Source organism: Anomaloglossus baeobatrachus, chromosome 2 (genome assembly GCF_048569485.1).
Source record: "Anomaloglossus baeobatrachus isolate aAnoBae1 chromosome 2, aAnoBae1.hap1, whole genome shotgun sequence".
In the NCBI taxonomy this organism is placed as follows: Eukaryota; Metazoa; Chordata; class Amphibia; order Anura; family Aromobatidae; genus Anomaloglossus; species Anomaloglossus baeobatrachus.
The window spans coordinates 723,573,938-723,600,240 of NC_134354.1; the positions used below are offsets into that span (position 1 = coordinate 723,573,938).

Here is a 26,303-nt window from a genome sequence, read left to right on the forward strand (position 1 = left end):
TTTTCATAAAACAGTTTTAATGAAAAATATACATCTGGGCATATAACGTAAAACAAAATGACCTGACACCTTTACTAAATTAAGTCAAAAGATAAAGGTCTTTAGTTCTATGTACATTTAGCTTTTAGGAACATTAATCTCACTAATCCCAAGCCATAAAATAGAACATAGAAGAGCAATTTGACCTATGTACAAAAGTTACTAATTGCGTTTACACACAAGTACAATAAATGTTTTTAAGGCTAAAGGCTATGAGAATAGGACTCCATAGTAAAATATAAACAGGACCGTAATCCAGTCCAAACTTCGTTCATTTAAAAAGCAAAAAATAAGAATGAAGTAAGGTACAAAGACTTTTGCCAATTAGGAATTGGTGAGCTTTTTATGTCAGTAATGCAAAGTCAAAACCAGGAGTGGGTATAAAATACAGAAGTGGTGGCATCTTTCTATTATATCTTTCCTCTGATTGTCCCACTCCTGGTTTTGGCTACAAATACTGAAAGGTAAAAAATAGGGATGATCGAATACCTCAAATATTCGGCTTCACGAATATTTTCCGCATAGGTCGCAGCTATTCGACTATTCGCGAATATTCGATGCGCAATGTAAGTCTATGAGAAACGCAAATAACAACTATTCGGAACTATTCGGGCTTCCCATAGATTTACATTGCGCAACGAATATTCGCATAGCAGCGACCTATTCGGAAAATATTTGCAAAGCTGAATATTTGAGGTATTCGATCATCCCTAGTAAAAAAAACTCAAATACTTAACGTGTGACTATGGCCTAAAGATGAAGAATCAGTACTTGGAGGATAAAAAAGGATCCTGGTTTCCCCTTCCACCGTCCCACATCAAAACATTGAAATTAAGTTTGGGAAGAAAAAGATATTTTGAACAAATACTGTATAAGCTTTAAGGACGGTAATGGCCTCAAAGGACACTACATTATACAGACCTTAAAATGGTTGTTAAAAGTCAATACTTGTCCAAAATGATAGGATATATTTACGATGCTTGATTTTCCATTAGTGCAGAATATTTAGTAATTTATAGAAGGTGATACAGGAAAGGAAATGTTCTACTATATTGAAAATAAGTAATTGTATTACAACAGTCACATATATGACGGAAAACGGAAAGCCCTTAAAGTAAAAGTACATATGTGGTCAGTATATATTTGCTAAAAAAAAAGTTTAAATCTTTATCTATAAATTTGTTTTGTTTGATAATCTAAATAAGAATGTATATTCCCTGTTGCGGTATATAAATATAATGGAGGGAGGTCGCACCGTACAAAGAGTGTCTCTTATTCTGTAGTATCCTGTGTATCTTTGCATTACGTTGGCAGTCTACTATCATCAATGTACGTTGGGTGCTATTTAATTTCCCCGAAGGGAAATTAAATACTTTTTATCAGGTTGACCCTTCCATTACAGCCAAGTATTGGGGGTTTCATCAGCCGGTACCCTTGGTACTTCACTTATCATTGAGGGGCCCTTCTAAAGAGACTTAAGGTCCCGTCACACACAACGAGATCGCTAACGAGATCGTTGCTGAGTCACCATTTCTGTGACGCAGCAACGATCCCGTTAGCGATCTCGTTATGTGTGACACCTACCAGCGATCAGGCCCCTGCTGTGAGATCGCTAGTATTTTCTTCAAAGGCGATGTCCTGCTGGGCAGGATGCATCGCTGTGTTTGACACTGTGTGACGGGGTCACAGTGACTGCCGAGATCGTTATACAGGTCGCTACTGCGACCTGTATCGTTCCTGCATCGTTGGTAAGGTCTGACTGTGTGACATCTCACCAGCGACCTCCCAGCGACTTACCTGCGATCCTTATCAGGTCATATCGTTGTCGGGATCGCTGGTAAGTCGTTGTGTGTGACTGGGCCTTCAATCCAAAAGCTGACAACCTCATTAAGTGCTTTAAATCCAAACAGTTTATCAGACTTTCCAAAGTAAATAACACAACAAAGTCTATGAGGGTAAATGTTCACTTTAGTAACTGATACAGTTTTAACATCCCAATTCTTCCTATACTCCGTCTGTGGAGGTCAGTAATGGTTTTGCAATATAAAACACTTGCTAGTTTTAAGTACATTTGTCTTCCTTAACTTTGCTGATAATACAACATCTTAACTCAAGAAAATCCAGAACAACAAAGTCCAAAATTTTGCCGTTAAGTGCTAAGCATAAACCTCAGTATTAACCATACTGTCCTCTGTCCGTACATTCATGTCCGTAGTTGTTCAATTTGTTCTTTTTTCCTTTGCAAATTTTTCCTGTGTTTAATCTTCATGAACTCAGTGGCAGAACTGGGGCAATGTCATTCACCTCTTCTTCTTGTTGTTGTGGAAAAGGATCTTCCGTGATCATGTCTGAAAAAAATTGAAACAAAAGTATTTTTATACACAGACTATCTGAAGTGCACACGTGGAAAATAACGTAAAATAAGGTCCTGACCCGCCCAGTTTTCGCACAGGCTAGAAATTCGTTAAGGCCCTTACGCAGACTGAAACAATCCTAACTGGAAGGCTCAGATGGCCACTGGAACCTTTGCTTCCTAAGCGGCCATGGAGGGTTTCATGTACCTCCTAAAGAATCCGGGAGAAGGTGCATAAGGTGAAACAATCTGCTTGGAGAAACACTAGGCAGACAGGCTGTAATTCAAAGCTGGGTCCATGGCTCCACTTCAAATAGTTACACCTGCTGGATGATATGGTTGACTGAACTACATAATTGGAAACACTTTTGGCTGAAAGGCAATGAACACACAATCAAAGTGTTCAGAACCAGGCAGTGACCGAACCTGACTGTAGGTCAGAGGAGAGGGAAACGGACTGTAGCACAAGAGGCTGATGGATCAAATCCGAGGCATGACAGTCTGTGTGGCTTGGTCCCCTGCAGCTTTTAAACTATGTTTTTCATTAAAAACCAGCTAAGTTTCAGAGTTAAAACAGAGTGGCCGATGAAAGCCTGCTTCTGTTAAATGTTAGGAAGGATTTTGACACATCTGTTTGCAGAGAGCAGAAAAACTACTGAGAAAATGTGGGCATTGTAGCAACAAAAAGCACAAAAAGAAACCACCACTGAAGTAGCAAGCCAAACACAATAGACCTATATAAGCTTCTGCGGCTGTCAAAAAACCCATGGACAGTATATGTGCTTTACAGTCCATACTTGGATCTTGTTTCTCAGAGATCTGAATGATGCCTAAAGGTGGCTATACATAAATAACTCAACTCTCCAAACTGAATAGTAAGCTGGCAGCTGCTTATCTCTCCTGAGAACAAAAGTACCGGACAAACTTCAAATCCTCTTCTACTACAATATCGTCTGACGGGGGAGAGTCAGGAGCAGGGTTGCCAACCTACCATTACATTTTTCTGGACAACTGGACCAAAAAGAATGGAAGATTCAATATAGAATATAGATATAGAATATAGGATAGAAGTTGCTATGTTGCTATATATATATATATATATATCTCAATCACAGTTACTGAAAAGTACACCCAGTATGCAAGACAGGAGAAGTACAGTTCGGGAGGAGTAGTACTGTGCAATGCATATATACAGAATATTACAGGTCAGGTACTGAGGATTGTACCCAGTATACAGGACAAGAGAAGTGGAATTGTGCACTGTATATACACAGAATAATACAGGTACTGATGAGTACACCCAGTATACAGGAGAAGTGGTACCGTGCAGTGTATATATGCAGAATAATACAGATACTGAGAATTACAACCAGTATACAGGACAGGAGAAATGGTACCACACAGTATATATATCTATATATATAATTGCCTTATTCTGTCTGTCTGTCTGTCTGTCTGTCATGCTCCGAAATTGTGTCCTTACGGTGACACAAAGCTGATTGGCCGCTGGGCTCGCCATGGCCCCGCCCCCCCCCACACGGATTGGCCTCTCGCCCCGGCTCTCTGCAGGCCCCGCCCCCCTCATGCAATGCACGCTCGCTCTGGCCCAACTGACACGGAGCCCCGATTCCCAGGTGAGTACACACACATCAGATCACACTCACTCTCACACTCACTCTCACACACACCTCACACATCACAACATGCTGGGATATCTCTTGCTTCTACACCGGCTCCGTCAGGATCCCAGCAGCGCCACACATAACCTTGCGATGCTGGGATCTTCACGGAGGCCGTGAAAGCTGGTAACCATTATACACATCGGGTAACTAAGGTCCCTTAGTTACCCGATGTGTATCATAGTTACCAGTGTACACCGGCTCACACTCACTCTCATACACACCTCACACACACATCACATCGCATCCACACATCAAGGTCCTGCAGCGGCGGAAAATACAGACACATAACAGCACACACATAACAGCACACACATACACACACACAAATCAGATCACACTCACTCACACACACACATCACATCGCATCCACATACTCACAACATCCTGGGATATCGCTTGCTTCTCGGCGGCGATACTGTGCTGTTGTGATCTTCCAGGACCTGCCGGAGGATCACATGGCCAGAAGCATGTGATATCCCCGGATGTTGTGAGTATAAGCGCGTATGTGCGATATCGTCAGTGTCTGTGTGTGTGAGTGTATGCGATCGGGTGTGTGTGAGTGTATGCGATCGGGTGTGTGTGAGTGGATGCGATCGGGTGTGTGTGAGTGGATGCGATCGGGTGTGTGTGAGTGGATGCGATCGGGTGTGTGTGAGTGGATGCGATCGGGTGTGTGTGAGTGGATGCGATCGGGTGTGTGTGAGTGGATGCGATCGGGTGTGTGTGAGTGGATGCGATCGGGTGTGTGAGTGTCGGCAGAGGAGCACGGCGTGCTGGAGGAGGCTGGGAGCAGAGAGGCTGATCATGGGGAAGGCTGGGAGGAGAGAGGCTGATGCTGGGGGAGGCTGGGAGGGGGAGGCTGGGACGAGGGAGGCTGATGCTGGTGAAGGCTATTGCTTGGGGAGGCTGATGCTGGGGGAGGCTGGAAGGAGAGAGGCTAATGCTGGTGGAGGCTGATGCTTGGGGAGGCTGATGCTGGGGGAGACTGGGAGGGGAAGGCTGATGCTGAGGGAGGCTGGGAGGAAGGAGGCTGGGAGGAGAGAGGCTGATCCTGGGGAAGGCTGGGAACGGGAGGCTGATGCTGAGGGAGGCTGGAAGGAGAGAGGCTGATGCTGGGGGAGGCTGGAAGGAGAGAGGCTGATGCTGGTGGAGGCTGATGCTTGGGGAGGCTGATGCTGGGGGAGACTGGGAGCGGAAGGCTGATGCTGAGGGAGGCTGGGAGAGGGAGGCTGGGAGGAAGGAGGCTGGGAGGAGAGAGGCTGATCCTGGGGAAGGCTGGGAAGGGGAGGCTGATGCTGGGGGAGGCTGGAAGGAGAGAGGCTGATGCTGGTGGAGGATGATGCATGGGGAGGCTGATGCTGGGGGAGACTGGGAGCAGAAGGCTGATGCTGAGGGAGGCTGGGAGGAAGGAGGCTGGGAGGAAGGAGGCTGGGAGGAAGGAGGCTGATCCTGGGGAAGGCTGGGAAGGGGAGGCTGATGCTGAGGGAAGCTGGAAGGAGAGAGGCTGATGCTGGGGGAGGCTGGAAGAAGAGAGGCTGAGGCTGGGAGGAGAGAGGCTGATGCTGGGGAAGGCTGATGCTGAGGGAGGCTGGGAGGGGAAAGCTGATGCTGGGGAAGGCTGGGAGGACGGAGGCTGGGAGGAGAGAGGCTGATCCTGGGACAGGCTGGGAGAGGGAGGCTGATGCTGGAGGAGGCTGGAAGGAGAGAGGCTGATGCTGGCGGAGGCTGATGCTGGGGAGGCTGGGAGAGGGAGGCTGATGCTGAGGGAGGCTGGGAGGAGGGAGGCTGGGAGAGGTAGGCTGAGAGAAGAGAGGCTGATGCACACACACACACACACACACACACGCGCGCGCACACTGCACAACACACACCACACACACTGGGAACCACAAACAACTGCCCTACACAGACACCCACACACACAGACAACGCTGCACACACACAACACCCAACACACAAACACCGCGGCACACACAAATATACGCACATACCGCACACCACACACATTGCACAAAACATACCTCCCCCCAAAACACACCACACACACACAAACCGCGCAACACACACACACAACGCTACAGACACACAGCGCTCCACAAACAACGCAACACACGCAACACACATACAACACCGCTCTCACCCCCCGTCACACCCAGAACATGTACAGCGCCTACACAAACACTTGGTAACTACAGACAACAACATCTCACTCTCTCTCTCTCATATATATATATATATATATATATATATATATATATATATATATTATATATATATATATATAACAAAAATCATACATGAACTACACAATACGTAAATTCTAGAATACCCGATGCGTAGAATCGGGCCACCTTCTAGTTATATAAATATATATATATATATATATATATTAAAACAGATACTGAGATTGCACCCAGTATACAGGACTGGAGAAGTGGTACTGCGCAGTGTATAATTACACCCAGTGTACACAGCTGCCCACGATATACTGTAATATAGCCTACAATCTATATACTGTATACATGACTTTATATAATATACTATATAGTGTAGAGTTGTGTATATATTATACTGTGTTAAGCTGTGCCTATGTATATTATTTAGGGAGCAGAGCATCATGCACTATATACACAGCTCTACACAGCTCTACACTTTATTACACTAGACAACATTGAAATTCCAACATGAAGATTGAAATCTTATGGAGTTATGGAAATCACAGGATAGAGATGTTACTGATCTGCAAATTATGAAAATATGGCAAATTACATTTTGGAACATTTCGATTTATAAGTATGGAGTATTGTCAGGGCCAGGAGGACTAGTAGGCCCAGGAGGTGGATCCACTGGACCATGCACCCCACTGGAGGGCAGGGTACACGGCAGCCGGAGCACAGGCGTGGCAGGAACAGGTATAACCAGGTCACCAGGATCATGGATTTCTTTAGGACAGTATAGGAAACAGGCACAGGTACCTGGTAGCAAAGACAAGAAGTCTACAGGACACGGCACCAGGGGGCCTGAGCACCTAGCTCATAAGACTATGCTACAAGACACGTTTATCAGGCCGTGCCCATATGGAAAGGCCAGTCTTATATACCCAGCACAGCATCATGTCATTTCCTGCTGCAGGTGTGCTGGGCCTATAAGACCAGGAGAGTGGGCGCGGCCCGGTCCTATACAGAAACATGTGGCTAAGACTCAAAGTCAGACTCATAAGACCAGGAGCAGGACACAGGAGAGCACGAGCGGGAGCAGTAGCCATGACCAGTGGACACGTGGACTGGATCAGTGGTTAAGGAGCGGTGCGGGGATGGTGCGACCGGATCAGTGGGTAAGGAGTGATGCTGGGACACCGGGAGCGTGACAGTACCTCCCCCTTTAAGCCCTTCCCTCCGTGCAAAGTACCCCCGGGGCACCCCGGGCCGAGTCTCCGGACCATAACCCAGCGCAAAGGAACAGAAGGACTGCTGACCCCGTGCCACCTTCTTGACCACACCATGCTTAGCCGAAGAACCCTTGGCAGTGGCAACAGAAAGAGGAGGCGAACGGGCAGAAGCAGTACGGGAATCGTGGACGACCGGATCGGGCGTCTCGGACCGGGTATCAGACATTGTCTCATCATCACAAGTCGGTGGTATCAAAGTCTCAATTGCCAGGGACGGTGGAACGACGCCGGACTGCGTCGTCTCTTCTTCTAGTTCCGGGGGCACCACAGGCACAAGTGACAGAAGTTGTGGTACGGCGCTGGACTGCGTCGTCGACTCTTCTTCCTGCGGCATAACAGGTTCAGGTGACAGGGGCCGAGGAACGGGCTGTAGGCAGTGGTCATGACACAAGGGCCCCCAGCGAGTAATAGCGCCAGAGCGCCAACTAATGGCAGGGTCATGGAGTTGAAGCCAGGGCACACCAAGCAGGAGCTCAGGAGCCATTCTTGGGATGACATAGAAGGCAATGGTCTCAGTATGCAAAGTGCCAACCTGGAGTCTCACGGGTTCAGTGGTATACCGGACAGGTTCGTATAGCGGTTTACCATCCACGGAGGCGAACCAGAGGGGCTTGGCAAGCGGGATCACAGGTACCTGGTATCGGTTCACTGCAGACTGGTGTATGAAATTACCCGCTGCCCCAGAATCGATGTGGGCCTCTGCTGTGAACCTGGTCTTCTCCGTCGTCACCTGGACAGTCTGCATAACTGGAACGGAGGGGATTCCGGCGCCAAGGGTGGCGGTTCCCACCATCCCTTGGACCTGGGGTCTACCTGGTTTCTCCGGGCAAGAACGGAGCATATGTGAACCGTCTCCGCAATAGAAACACAGGCCCCGGGCGAGCCGTTCTGCACGGCGTTCCTTGGCTTGGTTCAGTTGGTCAACTTGCATGGGTTCTGAAAACACATCACAGTAAGGCAGGGGCGAGGGAGCGGTAGGCCTCTGCGGGGACAAGGCGTGACGGGGTGGTCGCTTCTCCCGGCATACCTCTTTGGTTCGCTCCTGGAAACGGAGGTCAATCCGGGTGGCTAAGGATATCAAAGCGTCCAAAGTTCGTGGAACGTCACGACCGGCTGGTTCGTCTTTGACGCGGCCAGAGAGACCCTCCCAAAAGGCCGCCGTCAAGGCCTCATTGTTCCAGCCCAGCTCAGAGGCGAGCGTGCGGAACTGGATGGCGTATTGGCCGACGGTCAGGGTCCCTTGGCATAGCCGGAGGAGCGAAGAGGTCACTGCGGTAGTACGTCCGGGTTCATCGAAGGTACTTCAGAAAGCTTGCAGGAATTCCTGGATGTCGGTGGTCATCGGATCCTCATTCTCCCACAGGGGGTTAATCCAGGCTAGAGCTTCGCCTTCCAAGTGTGAAATCAGGAACGCCACTTTAGCCTGGTCTGAGATGAACAAATGCGGGAGTAACCGGAAGTGCAGGGAGCACTAGTTCAGGAAGCCTCGGCACGTCTTGGGGTCCCCTGCATAGCGAGGCGGAGCAGCGAGGCGAAGTTGCGAGGCCGTGGAGGAAACTGGTTCGGACCTGGAGACTGGTTGCTGCGTGGACTGAGACAAGGCGGCGGTCTGCAACATCTACAACCGGTGGTCCACGGACGTCAGGAACTTCAGCATCCGGTTCAGGGTTTCGCGCTGTTGTGCCAGCTCCTGGCGCAGCTCAGCCAGCTCTGATGTTTGCGCTCCAGCGGGATCCATGGCCTGATCAAACTGTCAGGGCCAGGAGGACTAGTAGGCCCAGGAGGTGGATCCACTGGACCATGCACCCCACCGGAGGGCAGGGTACACGGCAGCCGGAGCACAGGCGTGGCAGGAACAGGTATAACCAGGTCACCAGGATCACGGATTTCTTTAGGACAGTATAGGAAACAGGCACAGGTACCCGGTAGAAAAGACAAGAAGTCTATGTAGTCTATCTAAGTATGAGCCACATGCAAAAATACTTCTGCACCTACAGGTCTCGGCTGCTATCAGTGACTTTATTAATGGTCGTCTGAGTAAGGTTCTGCCGCCGAATGTGGTTGGGCAAATCATTAGGATCCTCTGTTGGCAGCTCCTGTGTAATCACCAACCAATGATGTCCTAAATGTAGTGGATGGGAGACCACTCCGGAAATGCTGAAGCCACTGGAGCACATTTAGGCCACACAGGATGCTCACATTAGCTCTAGCAAAATGTGGTCTGGCGGTGTTATGTTGAATAATGTCTCTAGGGACACTTTGGAGAAATGGTTCTATGACTAAATTAAATCAAATCTAACGCTAAGCTGTTAGTGCACTTGGAATGAAGACTAGACAGCTCCAGCTAGCGGATATTACTCCACCTGACACCATAATCCAAGGAGTAGGACTGGTGTGACAAAAAATAGAGCTCATTGCTGAAGAGACTATTCCAGCCTCCATTGGAGTCTTGCTCTGCACCATGATAGCCTTTGAGATCGGTGGTGTGATATCAATGGACACCTGCAGCTTGACCTCTGGCTTGTAGCCCATTGTCATGTAAAGACCTTTAATAGCTTGTGTGGAGACTGGATGTTGCAACCACATCTAAGGTGTCAAACAATGTTAATTGCAATATGGAATGGATCAGTGGGGGTACCAGTGGTACGCCCATTTCTCCAAAGTGTCCCAGGATCCATTTATCAACATGACAACGAAAGGCAGTATGCTGCTTGTGCCACTGGGAGCAGCCACAAAGGGGCTGTCCAGGCTTGGGGTGCAAGTTTGCAGTCACTATGTGACTGTAGACTTTGGGAATCCCCACAGTACAAGCAGTCAGAATTCTCTGGTGCTGGGAGAGGGTGGTTATATGATCACAAGTATGAGATTTGCATACATCTGGCCACATTCCTACAAGATATGTCTGGTCTTGCACAATTCACTTGTATTAAGTGAGGCTGGGCATGTATAGTCGGCATGTGACCATATACATACATTATTGTGGTCACATGCCTGCCTGCTTCGGGCACAGGTACTTGAGAATCCTGACAGTGACTGCAGACTCGTGCTGCAAGCCGGGACAACCTCTTACATGCTACATTGGCCAGCAGAGTCTACGGACTTGTCTCACATCAAGTACATCTGTAATGACAAGAGCTGCTAGCAGCGGATCTTCATGATTTGCGCAAGTGTGTTCAGCAGCAGAAGCTTCCTCAGATGACCATTAAATAGCCTCACTGATAGTAACTGAGGCTGGAAGTGCTGGGATTTCTGCATGTGGCTCATACTTCACGCTGTGTATAATATATATATATATATATATATATATATATATTATAGGATACTGGAGGCTGCTGGCTGTATATATAATACAGAGGATGCAGGAGGCTGCTGGCTGTATACATAATATAGAGGATACAGGAGGGTGCTGGCTATATATGTAATATAAAGGATACAGGCTGTATATAGTGTATTCACAGCACTATACTGTACACACATATCCACACTGTATACATATAGTATATACAGACATACTGTAATACAGGATATAGTGTGGACCTGTATATACAGTTTGGTGCTTGAAAGAGCCAGAAAAAGAAACCGGAAGACAGACATAGATTATACTCACAAGCCGCAGGCAGGTCCGACGATAAAGACATAAAATTAAAATGCAGTCCTGGCGCTCAGTGATGATTGCCTAGTCCTCGCGGAGACTTCATTCTTCTTCTGGCAAGGTCCTGTTTGTACTGCACATGGCATTCTCTTTAGCACATGTACAGTACAAACCCCAGAAACAGTAAGAAAATCACTGTTAGTGCTTTTTTATGCCAGATGCTAACGATGGCAGAGAAAAGCACCGGGCTTTTACAAACTGTCCGGGAATTTATGAACGGTTGGCAACCAAGTTCGGGAGGTCGCCATGCACATTAGATGACAGTCGTCAGAACGTGCCGACCATCTGATGCGTATGAGGACTTCCACAACAGGGTTGGGAAAAAAAATGTATTTTCTTTAATGATGCTAAATGGTAGTTAAAGTATTCACCTTACATCAAAGGTGGGCGCAGTGACGGCTAAAGCTGCTCTTCGAGGTAAAAGTCCCAACAAACAACTCCCAAATCTCAGCTTCCGCAACCTGAATATTGGGATCAACTGTAGTCAGAGGTTTTCAAAGTGACAGACATATTCATTCTTACCCATAGAGTATATACTTGGTCTTCGATCGTGGTCCAAGCTGCTGCCCAATCGGATTAATGGGTTGGTCATTTTTGACAGGAACATTTTCACTCTTTCTTTCCTGCTATTGTTTGTACAGTACAAGTTCAGAATCTTCCCATGCAAGCCACAATTTTTCTTGCTGAAACCAAGCAAGTAGAAGAAATCCACAAAGACGTCGAGCTTGAAAGTGTATGAAAAATTCAGGTTGTCTTCTGTCAGTTCGAAGTTTTGTCTCTGGAGATAGTCTCTTACATCATCGTGAAAGGCAAACTGGTGAGAAGAAGAAACATTACTAATGGCAGACCAGGTTCTATATTTAGTGAACAACAAAGCCACCTATAAAAGGAGTTATAACGTGATTCTGTTTTCCTGATTTTTAGGGCTTGTTCAGACTAGCATATTATTGGATGTATTATTATGGATGTGTATGGTCCATAGAAGGCAAGCACACACACCATTTATAGCCAATGTGTGACTGCACATGACTGATGTTACACAAGCAAATAAAAAATAAATCACGGTATGCATTATTCTGGTACAAGTTAGGCCACGTTCACACATTGAGTATTTGGTGAGTTTTTTTACCTCAGTATTTGTAGACAAAACCAGGAATGGATGATAAATACAGAAGTGGTGCCGTGTTTATATTACACTTTTCCTCTGATTTTCCCACTCCTGGTTTTGACTTACAAGTACTGAGGTAAAAAACTCCCCAAATACTTAATGTGTGCATATGGCCTAAGTGCTGAGCCTGGCTTATAATTGCTGTGGTAGGCCAGGCTCAGCACTTAGGCCAAGTGCAAATGCTGAGTATTTGGGGAGGTTATTTTTACCTCAGTACTGAGGTAAAAACTCAAATACTCAACGTGTGCATGTGGCCTTACTGAGCAGGCAGGTGAATGTAAGTGGCAGGTAGCCCCTTCACTCATCAAACGAGCACATGGAGCCAATTATGTCCACAATTTGCTAAGTGTTGCTTTAACTCCAAAATTTGGACTGAAGGGTAAAGGCTTCAACATACATTATTTTCTCAATGGAATGATAACAAGATTTCCATGAGCCCATGTCAACTCCAGCTAATGGGAATATTGCGCATGTGCATGGCTCATTTTGGCCGCGTTAGGGTATGTGCGCACGTTGCTTTTTACCTGCTTTTTACCTGCTTTTTTGCTGCTTTTTCTTCTGCGCTGTTTAATGCCAAAATGGATGTGTTCTTCTATTCAAGCAAAGTCTATGGGAATTTGGGTTTCTTGTTCACACTATGTTGTTCAAAATGCTGCCTTTTTGTGGCAGAACTTTGGTCAAAAACTCAGCTTTTCAAAGAAGCAACATGTCAATTGTTTTTGCCATTTGGGTTTTGCACTGCAAAGCTGAGTTTTTGACCAAAGTTCTGCCACAAAAAGGCAGCATTTTGAACAACATAGTGTGAACAAGAAACCCAAATTCCCATAGACTTTGCTTGAATAGAAGAACACATCCATTTTGGCATTAAACAGCGCAGAAGAAAAAGCAGCAAAAAAGCAGGTAAAAAGCAACGTGCGCACATACCCAAAGGCAGCATTTTGAACAACATAGTGTGAACAAGAAACCCAAATTCCCATAGACTTTGCTTGAATAGAAGAACACATCCATTTTGGCATTAAACAGCGCAGAAGAAAAAGCAGCAAAAAAGCAGGTAAAAAGCAACGTGCGCACATACCCTCAGCGTTCCACAGAAGCAGGGTGGGTGCTTCCAAGCTTCAACAGGGCATTGTGCATGACCGAAGTTCAGAAGATGGCTCATGTACACATCTTTTGCACTTTCGGTCATGCACAGTGCACCTAATGAAGCCGGGAAGTACCACCCTGCTTCTGAGGAGCACTAACGAGGTAGAAATGATGCCGGCTCATGGAAATTATGTTATCACGTCCACAGGGGCATGATAACATGGAAAGAGGGCCGACTAGTTTTTAGAGTCCTAAAGAATAATCTATGCTAAACACACTAGAAACAAATGAATACCCAAAGAATGCTGCATTTTGGAGACAAATAAAAACCATCAAAAAACAAAATGATTAATATGTAGTTTTTCTCCTATTTCAGATGTTTCTGGATGAACTATTTTCAACCTAATGAAAAAAAAAATGCCCCAAAAAGTAATCAAAACACAATGTTCCCTATTCATTATTGCATTTGCACAGTTATTTTTTATGTTTTTCGCCTATTTCTTGTTTGCTGCCTCTTTTTTGTTTTCATTTGTGCCTATTTTCAAAGTTTATTTGTTCTGTGACCACCTGTTTTTCTTTATGTTTGCTCTTGTGGGTGGGATTTCGGGTTTCTTACCTGCAGCTGATAGTTTTCCCCCATGACGGAGGATATAGCATTGTTCATAGCACCTTCCACCTTGGCCCTGACTTGTGGATGTCGTGTATTTACAATGATGGCAAATGTTTTCGCTGCTAAAATAAAAATAGCAAAAGGATTTTAGACACATCCAATAACTGCTACAATCTAAAAATAAAATTAATGTTAATATAAAACTTAAATATCGCCCATTGAAATTCAATAGGCATGATCCTTTTCATAGGTTCAAGGAAATTCGAGAATGCCCCATAGACATTAGTTGCAGGTTTGGATGACTTATCTAATGTGTATGGGGGCATCAAACTATAGTACATCAATGACCGGTAATCTTTGGGCACAGGCAGCTTGTAACTCCAGCTTGTAACTATCGGGGGATAGGCAGGTACAGGGCTCCTAGGCTGACCCTTGGACTCGGGACCCTGAGCTGTCTCTTATCCCGACAGTAGACTTAATGGTAGTCAAGGTCGAGCCTCCAACGTGGCCCTGTCTCCTGTCCAGGCTTTCCACTATGCCCCCACCACCCAGGAGATTGACCCAGATGGAGCCCAACAACCCACCAATGCAGAACAACAAACGGGGATAACAAAAAAAAAATGACACACAAAAAATCTGCAGCAGGGGATAACAGAAGGCGTATGGGTAGGGATACAAAGAAAAGGAGGTAGGAGAACAACTTACAACAAACAGCAGATAGCACCAGTAGTGAACAACACATCCTCTCTGCTCCCTGGCTAGCTCCTATCAGAATAGAATAACCAGCAACAAGTCCAGGAAGCAGAGGGCTTAAATCCCAATCGAGCTGAACGAGTCTGCTGCTGCAACAGAAAGTGCATTAACCCCACGAGTGCCTAAAGGAAAAATTCCATTTAAAGTGCATGGTCTAGATGGTAAGGTGAGAGCTAACCCTGAACCTGTCCCTATACATGTGACACAGCTGCTGTTGGAGCCCCTTAAAGGTTCTGATTGGAACATTACCCTTTCTTTGAATCCTATTAGGACTAATGGATGATGAAATGGGGGTCTTCCATTTGGCTCTGGTGGAATGAGCTGTCCTGGTTCATGTGTTACCTGGTTGACTAATTATTTGAATGTCCATCATGTAATCAAAATTACATTTTCAAGACTGACTATAGGTGATTGCTGAGGTTTACAGAAGTCAGACTTGCTTATAAAGAGGATCTCTTCATGAGATACAACCTTTAAATCTTCCTTAGAAGGAATAAAGAGTAGCTGTGTTGGACATCTTGATAAGTTACAATCCTTGAAGTCAACCATTTGCTGGGCCTGACGACAATGGCCTAAAACACATAAAAGCTGCCCTTCTAGTGGTCACAAAAAACAGATCTCAGAATGACAGAGGATGGGAGGACAACATTGCAGAACTTTAATTTTAGGCCTGTTATCCCTTGTCCCGGAGACTGCAGTTTTAGACATTCTCCTCACTACAACACTAATAAGGACATTAGGTGTTTTGTGAAAATTCAGAAGAAAAACAACTTAAAAAGGGATAACTATAAGTGAGAATTTGCGAAAAACGTTTGCAACTGTTGGTATCGTCATGCCAGTCCTGACCAATTTTCCCAAAATAGGAGGACGTGGGTTGGTACAAGGCATAGATAAATTCGCCCATCTAATTCATTAAAGTTATGCTACACTGGTAGCATAACGTTCACATGAAGTGTATTCCAGTCTCTAACTGGAGTACATTTCTGGCAGAGGAGTTTGGCGCCTGTAATTCATTAATTTGTTGAGCCTCTTAATGAATTTGGTGCATCTAAGGCTAGTTTAAAACATCCGGCTTTTTGCCGGATTCGGCGGACTCCAGTACAGTGTGATACAGCACAATGGCAGCGCGGCAACTTCCGGGTCACATGCTCCTGTCACATAACAGCATGTGACCGGAGCTTGTCGCGCTGCCATTGTACTGAATACACTGTACTGGAATATGCCAAATCTGGCAATCTGGCGAAAAGCCGGATGTGTGAAACGGCCCTTACTCTTGCATGTCCAATACCAGTCCTAATGAATCACACCCTAAGGGGTACTTTGCACACTACGACATCGCAGCTGCGATGTCGGTGGGGTCAAATTGAAAGTGACGCACATCCGGCGTCATTGTCGACATTGGAGTATGTGAATCCTTTTTAATACGATTAACTAGCACAAAAGTGTTGAAATTGTATGATCGGTGCAGTGTCGGGCATTTCCATAATGTCGCTGCAGCGACAGGTACGATGTTGTTCCTCGTTCCTGCGGCAGCACACATCGCTGTGTATGAAGCCGCAGGAGCAAGGAACATCGCCTTACCTGCGTCCCGGCTGCAATGAGGAAGGACAAAGGTGGGCGGGATGTTTACGTCCCGCTCATCTCCGCCCCTCTGCTTCTATTGGTCGCCTGCCGTGTGACGCCACACGACCCGGCCCCTTAGGAAGGAAGCGGTTCGCCGGCCAGAGCGACGTCACAGGGCAGGTAAGTACATGTGAAGCTGCCGTAGCGATAGTGTTCGCTACGGCAGCTATCACAAGATATCGAAGCTGCGACGGGGGCGGGGACTATTATGCTCGGCATCGCTATCATCGGCTTGCGATGTTGTAGTGTGCAAAGTACCCCTAACGTCCTTGTAAATGTGTTACCTTGAGTCTAAATCCCCACGATAAGTACTTGGTGCTTTTGTAACGTTGAAGATTTTCTGCCCCAATTAACTAAATTAAATTACTTGTATTTTTTTATTACATTTCAGTGCATTTTATTATCTAATTTTTTTCTGCTGCCGTTTGTGTCTCCTTTTGGTAGGTCATGTTTTAAAATAAAACTGCTGTGTTTTGCAAAATTCCTGATACATAGTTTTGATAAGCCTTTGTTACGTAGTTTTGATAAACCTTTGTTCGAAATCAGAAATATCAGTCTATGAGAGCAAAAATGAGGCTCACATAGACCTTCATTGAAATGTGACCTCTGGGTCGCTCCAAGAGACACTGGATCTGCCGGCAGATTGCAAACTGCTGGAGACTGAGGCTAGTTTCACACTTGCGCTATTTTGACGCAAACGGAATCCGTCACTAATGTAGTACAGTTCATTTATTTACAGTGGAAGCGCGTTACTATGGCGCGTGTGTGTGTCATGCAGTACCCGCTTGTGTCCACACGATGTCGCGCTTCCACTGTAAATAAATGAACTGTACTACATTAGTGACGGATTCCGTTTGCGTCAAAATAGCGCAAGTGTGAGTGGGCCCTAACGGGAGCGTCGGCAAAAACAAATGAAGACGCTGGAGGGTGGATATAAAACCAGAGGCAGGGGACTTAGATTTAAAGCACCACACCAGCAGAGAAACGCTGGAGAGGTGCTTTGAAAAATAACAACAACTCTACCGTCAGAAACTAAAATCAGATTTACAAAAAAATAATATGATTAATATTTGATTTAATTTGTTAAAAAAAACAAAACAAACGTGAGTGATATGTTCTTCAAAACTGGTCCACACCCTGACATCTGGAGATTAAGCATGACCTGTCTGTTTGTGTTCCATGAAGTTACTAATGACAGGTACATCTTGTATTATTGCAGGTACTTGGGTCTGGTCGTACTGGTCCGGTTCTAGAATAACAAGCTGACATGACCTCAACGATTCATAGGTCATTTTGCAAAGGTCGGGCCCTAGTATTGTTTTCAGTCCCTGACTCACCTGAGATTTAGATAAAGGAGAACTTTACTCAAACCACTGAAATTAGATATGCAATGTAACATACAGAAAACATCGTCGTACCTGAAGAAGGGTCGCCGTTGACTTTTCTTGCGTTTGTTATAAATAACATGGGCTTTGCTAGCAATGTTTCTCTGTAATCCTTATAATCTACATGACTTCGGAGGGTGACTTTCCTGAAAAAAATAAAGACAAAGCACAATGTCATGTTAAAGGGGATCTCCATATTAACAACAACAGGAAACCCTATATGCGGTAACTCCCCCTCCACCAACAATTCACCTTTTCTATACAGCTCAGGTACTCCGGTGATCCTCCTAGTTTTTATTTAGCAAATCACTAAGCGCAGGGGTCAAGTGCCGTCCTACCATCACCGCAGTGCCATAGATGGAGTAGTGGATGTTACCGCACAGCACATTCTGGACACTTAGGACCGTTGGAGGATCTGCTCTGAATCATCGAGGAACGGAACCAAAGAGCACTTGTTCTTACAGAATTTGCTACAAGCTTTATTTTATTTCTTTTTCCAGATAGCACCATTTGATTACACATTGCTTTACAGACACCGCCATAATCACTGTCCCCATTGGGGCTAAATTCCCTATTCGTATGTATTTGCAGTTTGGTAGGAAACCGGAGAACATGGAGGAAACCCGCGCAAACACAGGATGACCATACGAACTCTGCAGAGGTTGCCCTTGGTGGGATTTAAACCCAGGACCCCAGCGCTACAAGGCTAACCACTGAGCCACTATGCTGCCCATTTATAAAAGTTTGGATGTCTAAAAGGATATTATCAATCTTTTATCTAAAAATTAAGAACATCCTACAGAGCCAATATGAATTGTACTTTGTTCTTTTCACCTGTTTGACTTATGCAAGTCCGTGAACGCCTACGGCTATTCTCCAGTTCCCAACTTTGCTATGCTATGGGCTGTTTAGCACAGGGAAGAGCTAATGGTAAAATAAGTACTTTATTATTGATTTTCCGAAAAGCTCAAGGCACCAAAACTCCTTCTGTTATTCAAAAAACCTAATTGGTCCCAGCAAACACTAAAAAAATACAAAACGCAACGTTTCGGCCAACACAGGGCCTTTGTCAAGCCATTGAAAGATGTTATGCAAGTCTGTGAACGTACTTGGCTATTCTCCGATTCCCATTTTTGCTATGCTATGGGCTGTTTTGGATAGAGAAGAGCTAATGACAAAAGTAGTAAAGAAGTACTTTATTATTACTGCCGTAAGGTCCAAGGCACCAAAACTGCTTCTATTATTCAAAAAACTGGTCTCACCATATACTGAAAAAAAACAAAACGCAACGTTTCGGCCAACACAGAGGCTTTTGTCAAGCCATTAAAAGATGTACATCTTCTAGTGGCTTGACAAGGCCCTGTGTTAGATGAAAGGTTGCGTTTTTGCATGCTGGGACCAATAAATTTTTTGGAATAATAGGAGCTTCGGTGCTTTGGACTTTACGGTATTTTCTCCAAGATTACAATCAAGGGAGGACTTTATGAAGTGGCACGAACAGTGGAGTGGTGCATGAGATACAGCAGCTTCCATGTTATTATAGATTTACATTAGTAAAGAAGTAGACAGCTAGAGCAAAGCTTAATAAATATTGGGCTCTATAGCACCCCCCAAAAATAGAAAGAGACCCACTATACCATTAGTACTATCTACAAGAAGAGAAATTATTTTCAGCAGCAGGACTACATGCCAACTTTTCTTGTAGTCTTGGTATTGTGTCATTGGGCACTCCTATTCTGAATGACAATTTTTCAAAGCACCTTCTATTGACCACGTTGGAAAATCACTTTGTATTAGCGACTTCACCTTTGGCAGAATTGACACGTCAGTGGTTTAAAGGGACATGAATTCATCTAATTTGCCACCATGTGATGGTATATTTACCCTGCAGTAGATGACGTCGGGCTAGAAGTGGTTTTCCCCAGAAATAATTGCTAGTTGCTGAAGTTTGGAGGAGCGAAACCTGCGATAATCAGTTGATTACTGGCAAGCTTTTTTCATTAAACAGTTTAAAGGGAATCTGTCAAGTGCAGTATGTACCCAGAACTATAAGCAGCTCTGGGTGCATATTGCTAATCCCTGCCTAACCATCCCTGTATCTAGTAGCATACATAAAGAGATCTTTAGAAAAAGTATTTCTAAAGATCCTTTATGATATGCTAATGAGGCCAGGGACTTGTTTCAAGGGCATTAGTTCCTGCTCTCATTCTGCCCTCTTAGCATGTTAGCACGTCCACAAGGGGGGTACTAACATGCTACTCAATACTCACTACCCAGCGTCATCATCGGCAGTGACGCTCGTACCTGTGTCCGTTGCACCACCTCAGAATGCCAGTTATAGGGTCAGTGCGCATGATCAGAAGTCCCCAGCACTTCCGGTCATGCGTAGTACACCAATTTGAAGCTGGGACGCGTACACCCGACTTCATCGTGCGCATGACCGGAAGCCAAAATCCAGCGTCGGGCACGGTGGCAGCAGAGAGGTGAGTACGACCATGCCTCTGATGCTGCACATTCATTTCCATGTTAGTTACATGCTAAGGGGGCTGATTAGCCAAGGTAAGTAACGCCCTTGTGACTAGTCCCTGGCCTCATTAGAATATCATAAAGGATCTTAAGAAATACTTATTCTAAAGATCTCTTTATCTATGCTACTAGACACAGGGACAGTTAGGCAGGGATTAGTGTCGCGGGCGGAGGGAGACGCGCTCACCACGCTCGGGTCCGGAGCTTCTGCTGCTGCTGCTCGGTGGCTCGAGCAGTGGACCGGACCCGGGGACTCGAGCAGCGCTCCTCGCCAGTGAGTGAAAGGAGTGGTTTTGGTTAGGGAGATTGTTTGTGACGCCACCCACGGGACGTGGTGATGATGGCACCACCGCTGCTGGTAACGGGGATCCCGGGAGAGATGGCAGGGTGCAGCTGGGATGTTGTTCCCTCCGTGGGTAGGGTGTTTGGTGATCCCGGGGCCCGGTGGTGTAACGGGGAGGCTGGATGGCTGGGGTGCAGGGACTGCGCGGCGCGGTGCCGGACGGCACTGGTGTACTCACTCAGACAATCACTGACAGTCTCTGGTAAACCAAAACGGCCGGATGGACGGGTCCCGCAGCCGGCTGCAGTGTTGATGTTGTGCTCTCCCCGGACGGTTGATGGTAGCTGTCTTTCCCTGCACCTTTGTAAATGTTCTTGACTCCTGTGGTTGCCCACCGGTAGTCCGCTCCCCGGCGTATAGGTGCCGTAGGAGCCCGTTTTGCCCGCAGGCACTGGCCCTTGGATCTCTAGCCTGTAGCGGTGGCTGTATATCCTCACGGTGTGAGCGGTTGCCTTCAATCGGGACTTGGTTGTTAGGGAACCCCGGGGGTTCCTGTCACATTTGGATTTGACTATTGACGGCGGCTCCAAGCCTGGTCGGGGTCCGATGGCCCTGCCTGTGTGCTTAGCTTCACTCCAGTCCCCGGTCAAGCACCGGCGGGCCGACGCCCGACTCCGGTCCTTACGGCTCTGCGAAGTTCCACCAACTCCTGCAGACGGCCACCACCGCCTGCCAACCTTGCTGTCAGTGTCTGGGCTCCAACCCAGACACTTGCAGTCCGTGACCTCTCACTTTCACCTCCAACTTCTAACTCCTCAACTGAACTGACTGCTTTTCCCGCCTCCAGGCCTGTGAACTCCTTGGTGGGTGGGGCCAACCACCTGGCTCCGCCCCACCTGGTGTGGACATCAGATCCTGGAGGGAGGCAACAAGGGTTTTTGATTGACTGCTGTAACTGCCTAGGGTGGGGGTGTGTATGTTGGTATGTATGTGACTACCTGGCTAGTCCAGGGCGTCACATTAGCAATATGCACCCAGAAATGCTTCTTTTAAGGGGGGGAGGATGTTGATCCTACAGACGGACACCCTATAAAGAAAGGCAATAACTTGGAACCACTACCTGTTACGCAGCCCTGGCATTTGTATAGAGCTGTACATATTGCACCAGGACGATGTGTCACCTATTAACAAAGGATCAGATCACAAGGTATACAGTAAACATTAGTAATATAGTTTGTGTGGTTTAATAATAAATTCCCAAGGAGGTACAGATTGTACAGATTTGGATAAGTCCCAAATTCGCTGCTGGAACCTTTTTATACGTGTCATTAGTCATTGCTAATGAGGTCACATCCTTTCTGCCACTTCGAGCCCCTTCTGGTTCCTAGATGTGACTCGCTTTGGAGTATTTTGTTCACTTCTGTGTTAAAGCGATTTTATTTCTCGAACTGTAGCCAAATATGATGTCTGCAGCGACTGTCTGCCAATATTTAATGGAGGCGACATTAGAATCCAACATTCATAAACAGGCATATTCCAAAACTCTCACCAGCGGAGACGACGACACTATTTTTCTTTATTACAACCACTGAAATTTGGAGATTTTAAAGCGTAAATTAACTATACAAGCTGTTTATATTTTAACATATACGACCACACTAACCTGGAGATCTGTTATATAGTCATTATATATTTTTGTTGGGTGGCTCACAAATGGCTAACTGATACATGGGCTGTGCCCAGACTGCAGGAGGAGGGTGACATCAGCCCTGGTCGGCGCCAATGATTTCAGATACATTCAGTTTCCCACTGTATCACATCACTAAAAGGAACAACGACGTCCATTTATGATCTGAGTGAAAAAGATTTATCCAACATTTTTGTGCCCTTTTGACTACTACGGTAGGTGCACTGACCAGTAGCTGTTATATGCTGATCCTTTAAAGGGCAACATATCAATGGTGTTTTTGAGTTCCTCACAAATATGTCTACAAGGGTGAAATGTGATAAATAAAATAACATATACTCAGCAGTTAAAGGGAACCTGCACCAGATTTGGGGCCTATAAGCTGCGGCCACCACCACCGGGCTCTTATATACAGCTTTCTAACATGCTGTATTTAAGAGCCCAGGCCGCTGTGTAGAGCATAAAAAACACTTTATAATACTCAACTAAATGGCCGCTGCGGTCGAGTTGGGTCATATGGGCGTTTCCGTTTTCCAGTGCCGGCGCCTCCTCTTTCGGCCATCTTTGTCGTCCTTCTTCTGAAGTTGGGGTGCATGACGCGTCCTATGTCATCTAAATTGCCGGCATTGAGGTCCTGCGCAGGCGCACTTTGTGAGCAGGGCAGATCAAAGTATTGTAGTGCGCCTGCGTGGGACCGGTGCGTGTGTATGACGTAGGACTCGTCATTCACACAGGCTTCAGAAGGAGGACAAGGATGGTTGAAAGAAGAGGCAGCAAAGAAAGGAGATGCCCATATGACCCAACTCCACCGCAGCTGTCGTTTAGGTAAGTATTATAAAGGGAATTTTACGTTCTACACAGTGGCCTGGGCTCTTATATACAGCATATTAGAGGGCAGTATATAAGAGCTTACTGGTGGTGGGCGCAACTTATAGGCCCCAAATCTGCTAACAAATTCCCCTTAAATCAGCCTCCCATTCCACCTCTGCCAATACATCCTTGCAAGTAAGTCACTAATTACCACCTGCACATGTGCCCGCTTCATCCAATCCTTAAGCTTAGTGGCTCTACTGATGTGGATGGCATGAGCAGCTGAGCTCAGTGATTGGTGGCAGTGGTCATGTGCACTATTGATGTGACATCACTGCTGCAGCCCAAATTCACCAGAGGCCGGAGCAGTGACGGGGCATTGGCACTGACGTGAGGGAGGGTGATTACTATCTTTTTTTTGTTATTTTACATTACACCATTAGTTTGAGGTCCCGTTTCTTAAAAGTTGGAATCCACTGTAAGTCTAAGCAACATTTGATACACAGAAACAAATTTTAGCAAAAGATTGAGATTCCAATAAATCCACATCTATATTGTATCAATAGATCATAAAAACTTCAAGCCTTCTGTTACCAGACTTAAAATCTTACAGCTTTATTAATGCAACAAAAATGGTTCCAAAAGAGTCTTTAAATGTCTTAACTGACGCGTTTTGACCCTCCAGTCTTAGTCATGACTATAACCGTTATCACAAAATACCCCATCTTTATATAACAGTGATGTATCAGTGGCAACTGGTATATAAAGAAGGATATTGTTATTGATACAGGTTATAACTATGACAAAGACTGCAGGGTCGAAACGCGTCGGTAGACATTTGAAGAAGCTGTATTAAACACCTATGTGACATAAAATGCAGGTTTTTAAGCCTGGAAACAAGGCGCTGGAAGTTTTTCTGTTCTATAATTACACACGCCTGATGAGGGAAAAATAAATGTAAGGTTTAATGAGCTGGAAAAACATGAACTTACATATAGGCATCGATCCATTAAAATAAATATGGCAGTTGGAATAGGGAGTTGGACAGATGTCCTTCCTTACACCCCGATGTGTGGGTTCCGCTTTATTGTGTTAATACTTTAAAATCCAAAAAGATGTGGATTTTATGGGAAACTGACCCCCATGCTGGAATCTTATTACGTCATTTAAAAGCCTAACGACGGTGTTGGATTCCCTATACAGAACTTTCCCAGTTATGTGTCTTGGAGCTTTGCTTAGAACCATGACCAATTCATTCGTTTTTGTGACATCTGGAGGTCTCTGCTGTCAGACCCCACCGATGGCATGCCTAATCAATGTGTTACCAATGTTATTTGCAAGTAAAAATCCTTTACATTCTGAATTTTAATAAGTATTTCCCTTTAAATGTACACAAAAACTGCATAGAAATGAATGGTGTATCATATATATATATATATATATATATGTATATTGGCTATTTACACCTTTTCATAGGTGTAACCAAATTCCACATTGAAGGGAATCTGTCCCCCATCTGAAAGAAGCATACTGTACGGGCAGAAATCCTGATTCCAGCGATGTGTCACTTATTGAGCTGTTTGCTGTAATTTTTATAAAATCCCTGTTTCCTCTGCTGCAGATCTAGCAGTTATAAGCCCGCTTTACACACTGCAATATATCTTACGATGTGTCGGCGGGGTCACGTCGTAAGTGACGCACATCCAGCATCGTATGTTATATTGCAGTGTGTGACAGGTACGTGCGATTGCGATTGAACGGTAAAACGTTCATCGCACGCACATCGTTCATTTCTCTAGAATTGAACGTCAGATTGTTCATCGTACCTGGGGCAGCGCACATCGCAGTGTGTGACACCCCGGGAACGATGAACAGATCTTACCTGCGGCTCCCAGCCAGCAATGCAGAAGGAAGGAGGTGGGCGGGATGTTTACGTTCCGCTCCGCTTCTATTGGCTGGCTGTCGCGTGACGCCGAACGTCCCTCTCACTCCAGGAAGTGGACGTTCGCCGCCCACAGCGAGGTCGTATGGACGGGTAAGTACGTGTGACGGGGGTTAATCGTTTGTGCGGCACATTCAACAAATTCAACATGCCGCACATACGATGGGGGCGGTTACGATCGCATACGATATCGTATGCTGGATCGGAAGGTGTAAAGCAGGCTACACAGAGCTCATGAATATGCTGGACTACCTGCAGCACGCCAAGTAGTCCTGTAATGATAATCTCCTGCTGATTAATCAGTGATTCTATCACTAGGCAGCCCAGTAAGTGACACATCGCTGGAATCAGGGTCTCTGCCCCTATGTTATGCTGTTTTCAGATTACCGGTAGGTGGCAAAAACCTGGTGACAGAATCCCTTTAAGCTAAGGATCAACTAGATGTTAATGAATTTGCAGTGAAAACCACCATTTCTACAGCTGAATCTCCAATTCATATATCCAAGTATTTTCCAGCTCGTACATCAATTTTACATATGCTGTTTTCAAAAAAATATTCCATGTGATACATGAGGGACAGACACCGATGGTGCAACCAATGCGGCCACACAGGGGCTCATTTCTACCTCCAAAGCAGATGCAATTTTGCATTTTTACAAGCTTTTGGGCTGCAAAGGGCCCATATACTGTTCTTGCACAGGGGCCCTTTTCTGTCTTGTGTCCCCAGTGTGATACATGAATAGGCGAGAGTCTCGATGATGCCACACTCACCTCTGGATATAATTGATGATCCTGCACTGACGACCATCAATGAGAGCGGTGCCGTCACTATATACGTTGAAGCCTCCGGAGCTGTTATGAGAGGTCAACACGTCGTCCTCCAGTGTCAGGTACTTGTCCTGCAGCTCTACGAGCAGTCTTAGCGGTAGCAGGGCTATCTCACAGTTGGCAGTGGTAAGTGTGGCCAGGATGTCGGAGCCCACCGAGGAGAAACTGGTTACGGAGCGGATGCTGGTGATCCGTCCCAACTGGGCCTTGTTTTCTGGATCCCCCGTTGCCATTGTGATGTCTCGGAGAAGTCAAAACTCCACAACAAACACTTAGATCTTCTCTGGGCTATAGCTAACGCTGAACTGACTGCTCCATCCAGCTCTGACTGCTTCTAGTTCCTAAGAGCTCCGAGTCAGGGTGGGACAATAATCCCTTCCTTATGGGAGGCCCATGCACAGCTCACACCACTCCTGCCTTGTACAATGTCC

The 26,303-nt window shown here is 45.9% G+C and overlaps 1 protein-coding gene across 1 annotated transcript; it reads right to left on the reverse strand.

Moving 5' to 3' along the window:
• On the reverse strand, positions 1-26,303 carry MEDAG (mesenteric estrogen dependent adipogenesis). Its single transcript, XM_075334614.1, has 5 exons — positions 25,816-26,303; positions 17,830-17,942; positions 14,042-14,157; positions 11,697-11,988; positions 1-2,387 (listed from the first exon to the last, which is right to left on the reverse strand). Exons 1-5 carry the CDS (start codon positions 26,103-26,105, stop codon positions 2,305-2,307), a joined length of 894 nt encoding a protein of 297 aa, XP_075190729.1. The 5' UTR covers positions 26,106-26,303; the 3' UTR covers positions 1-2,304.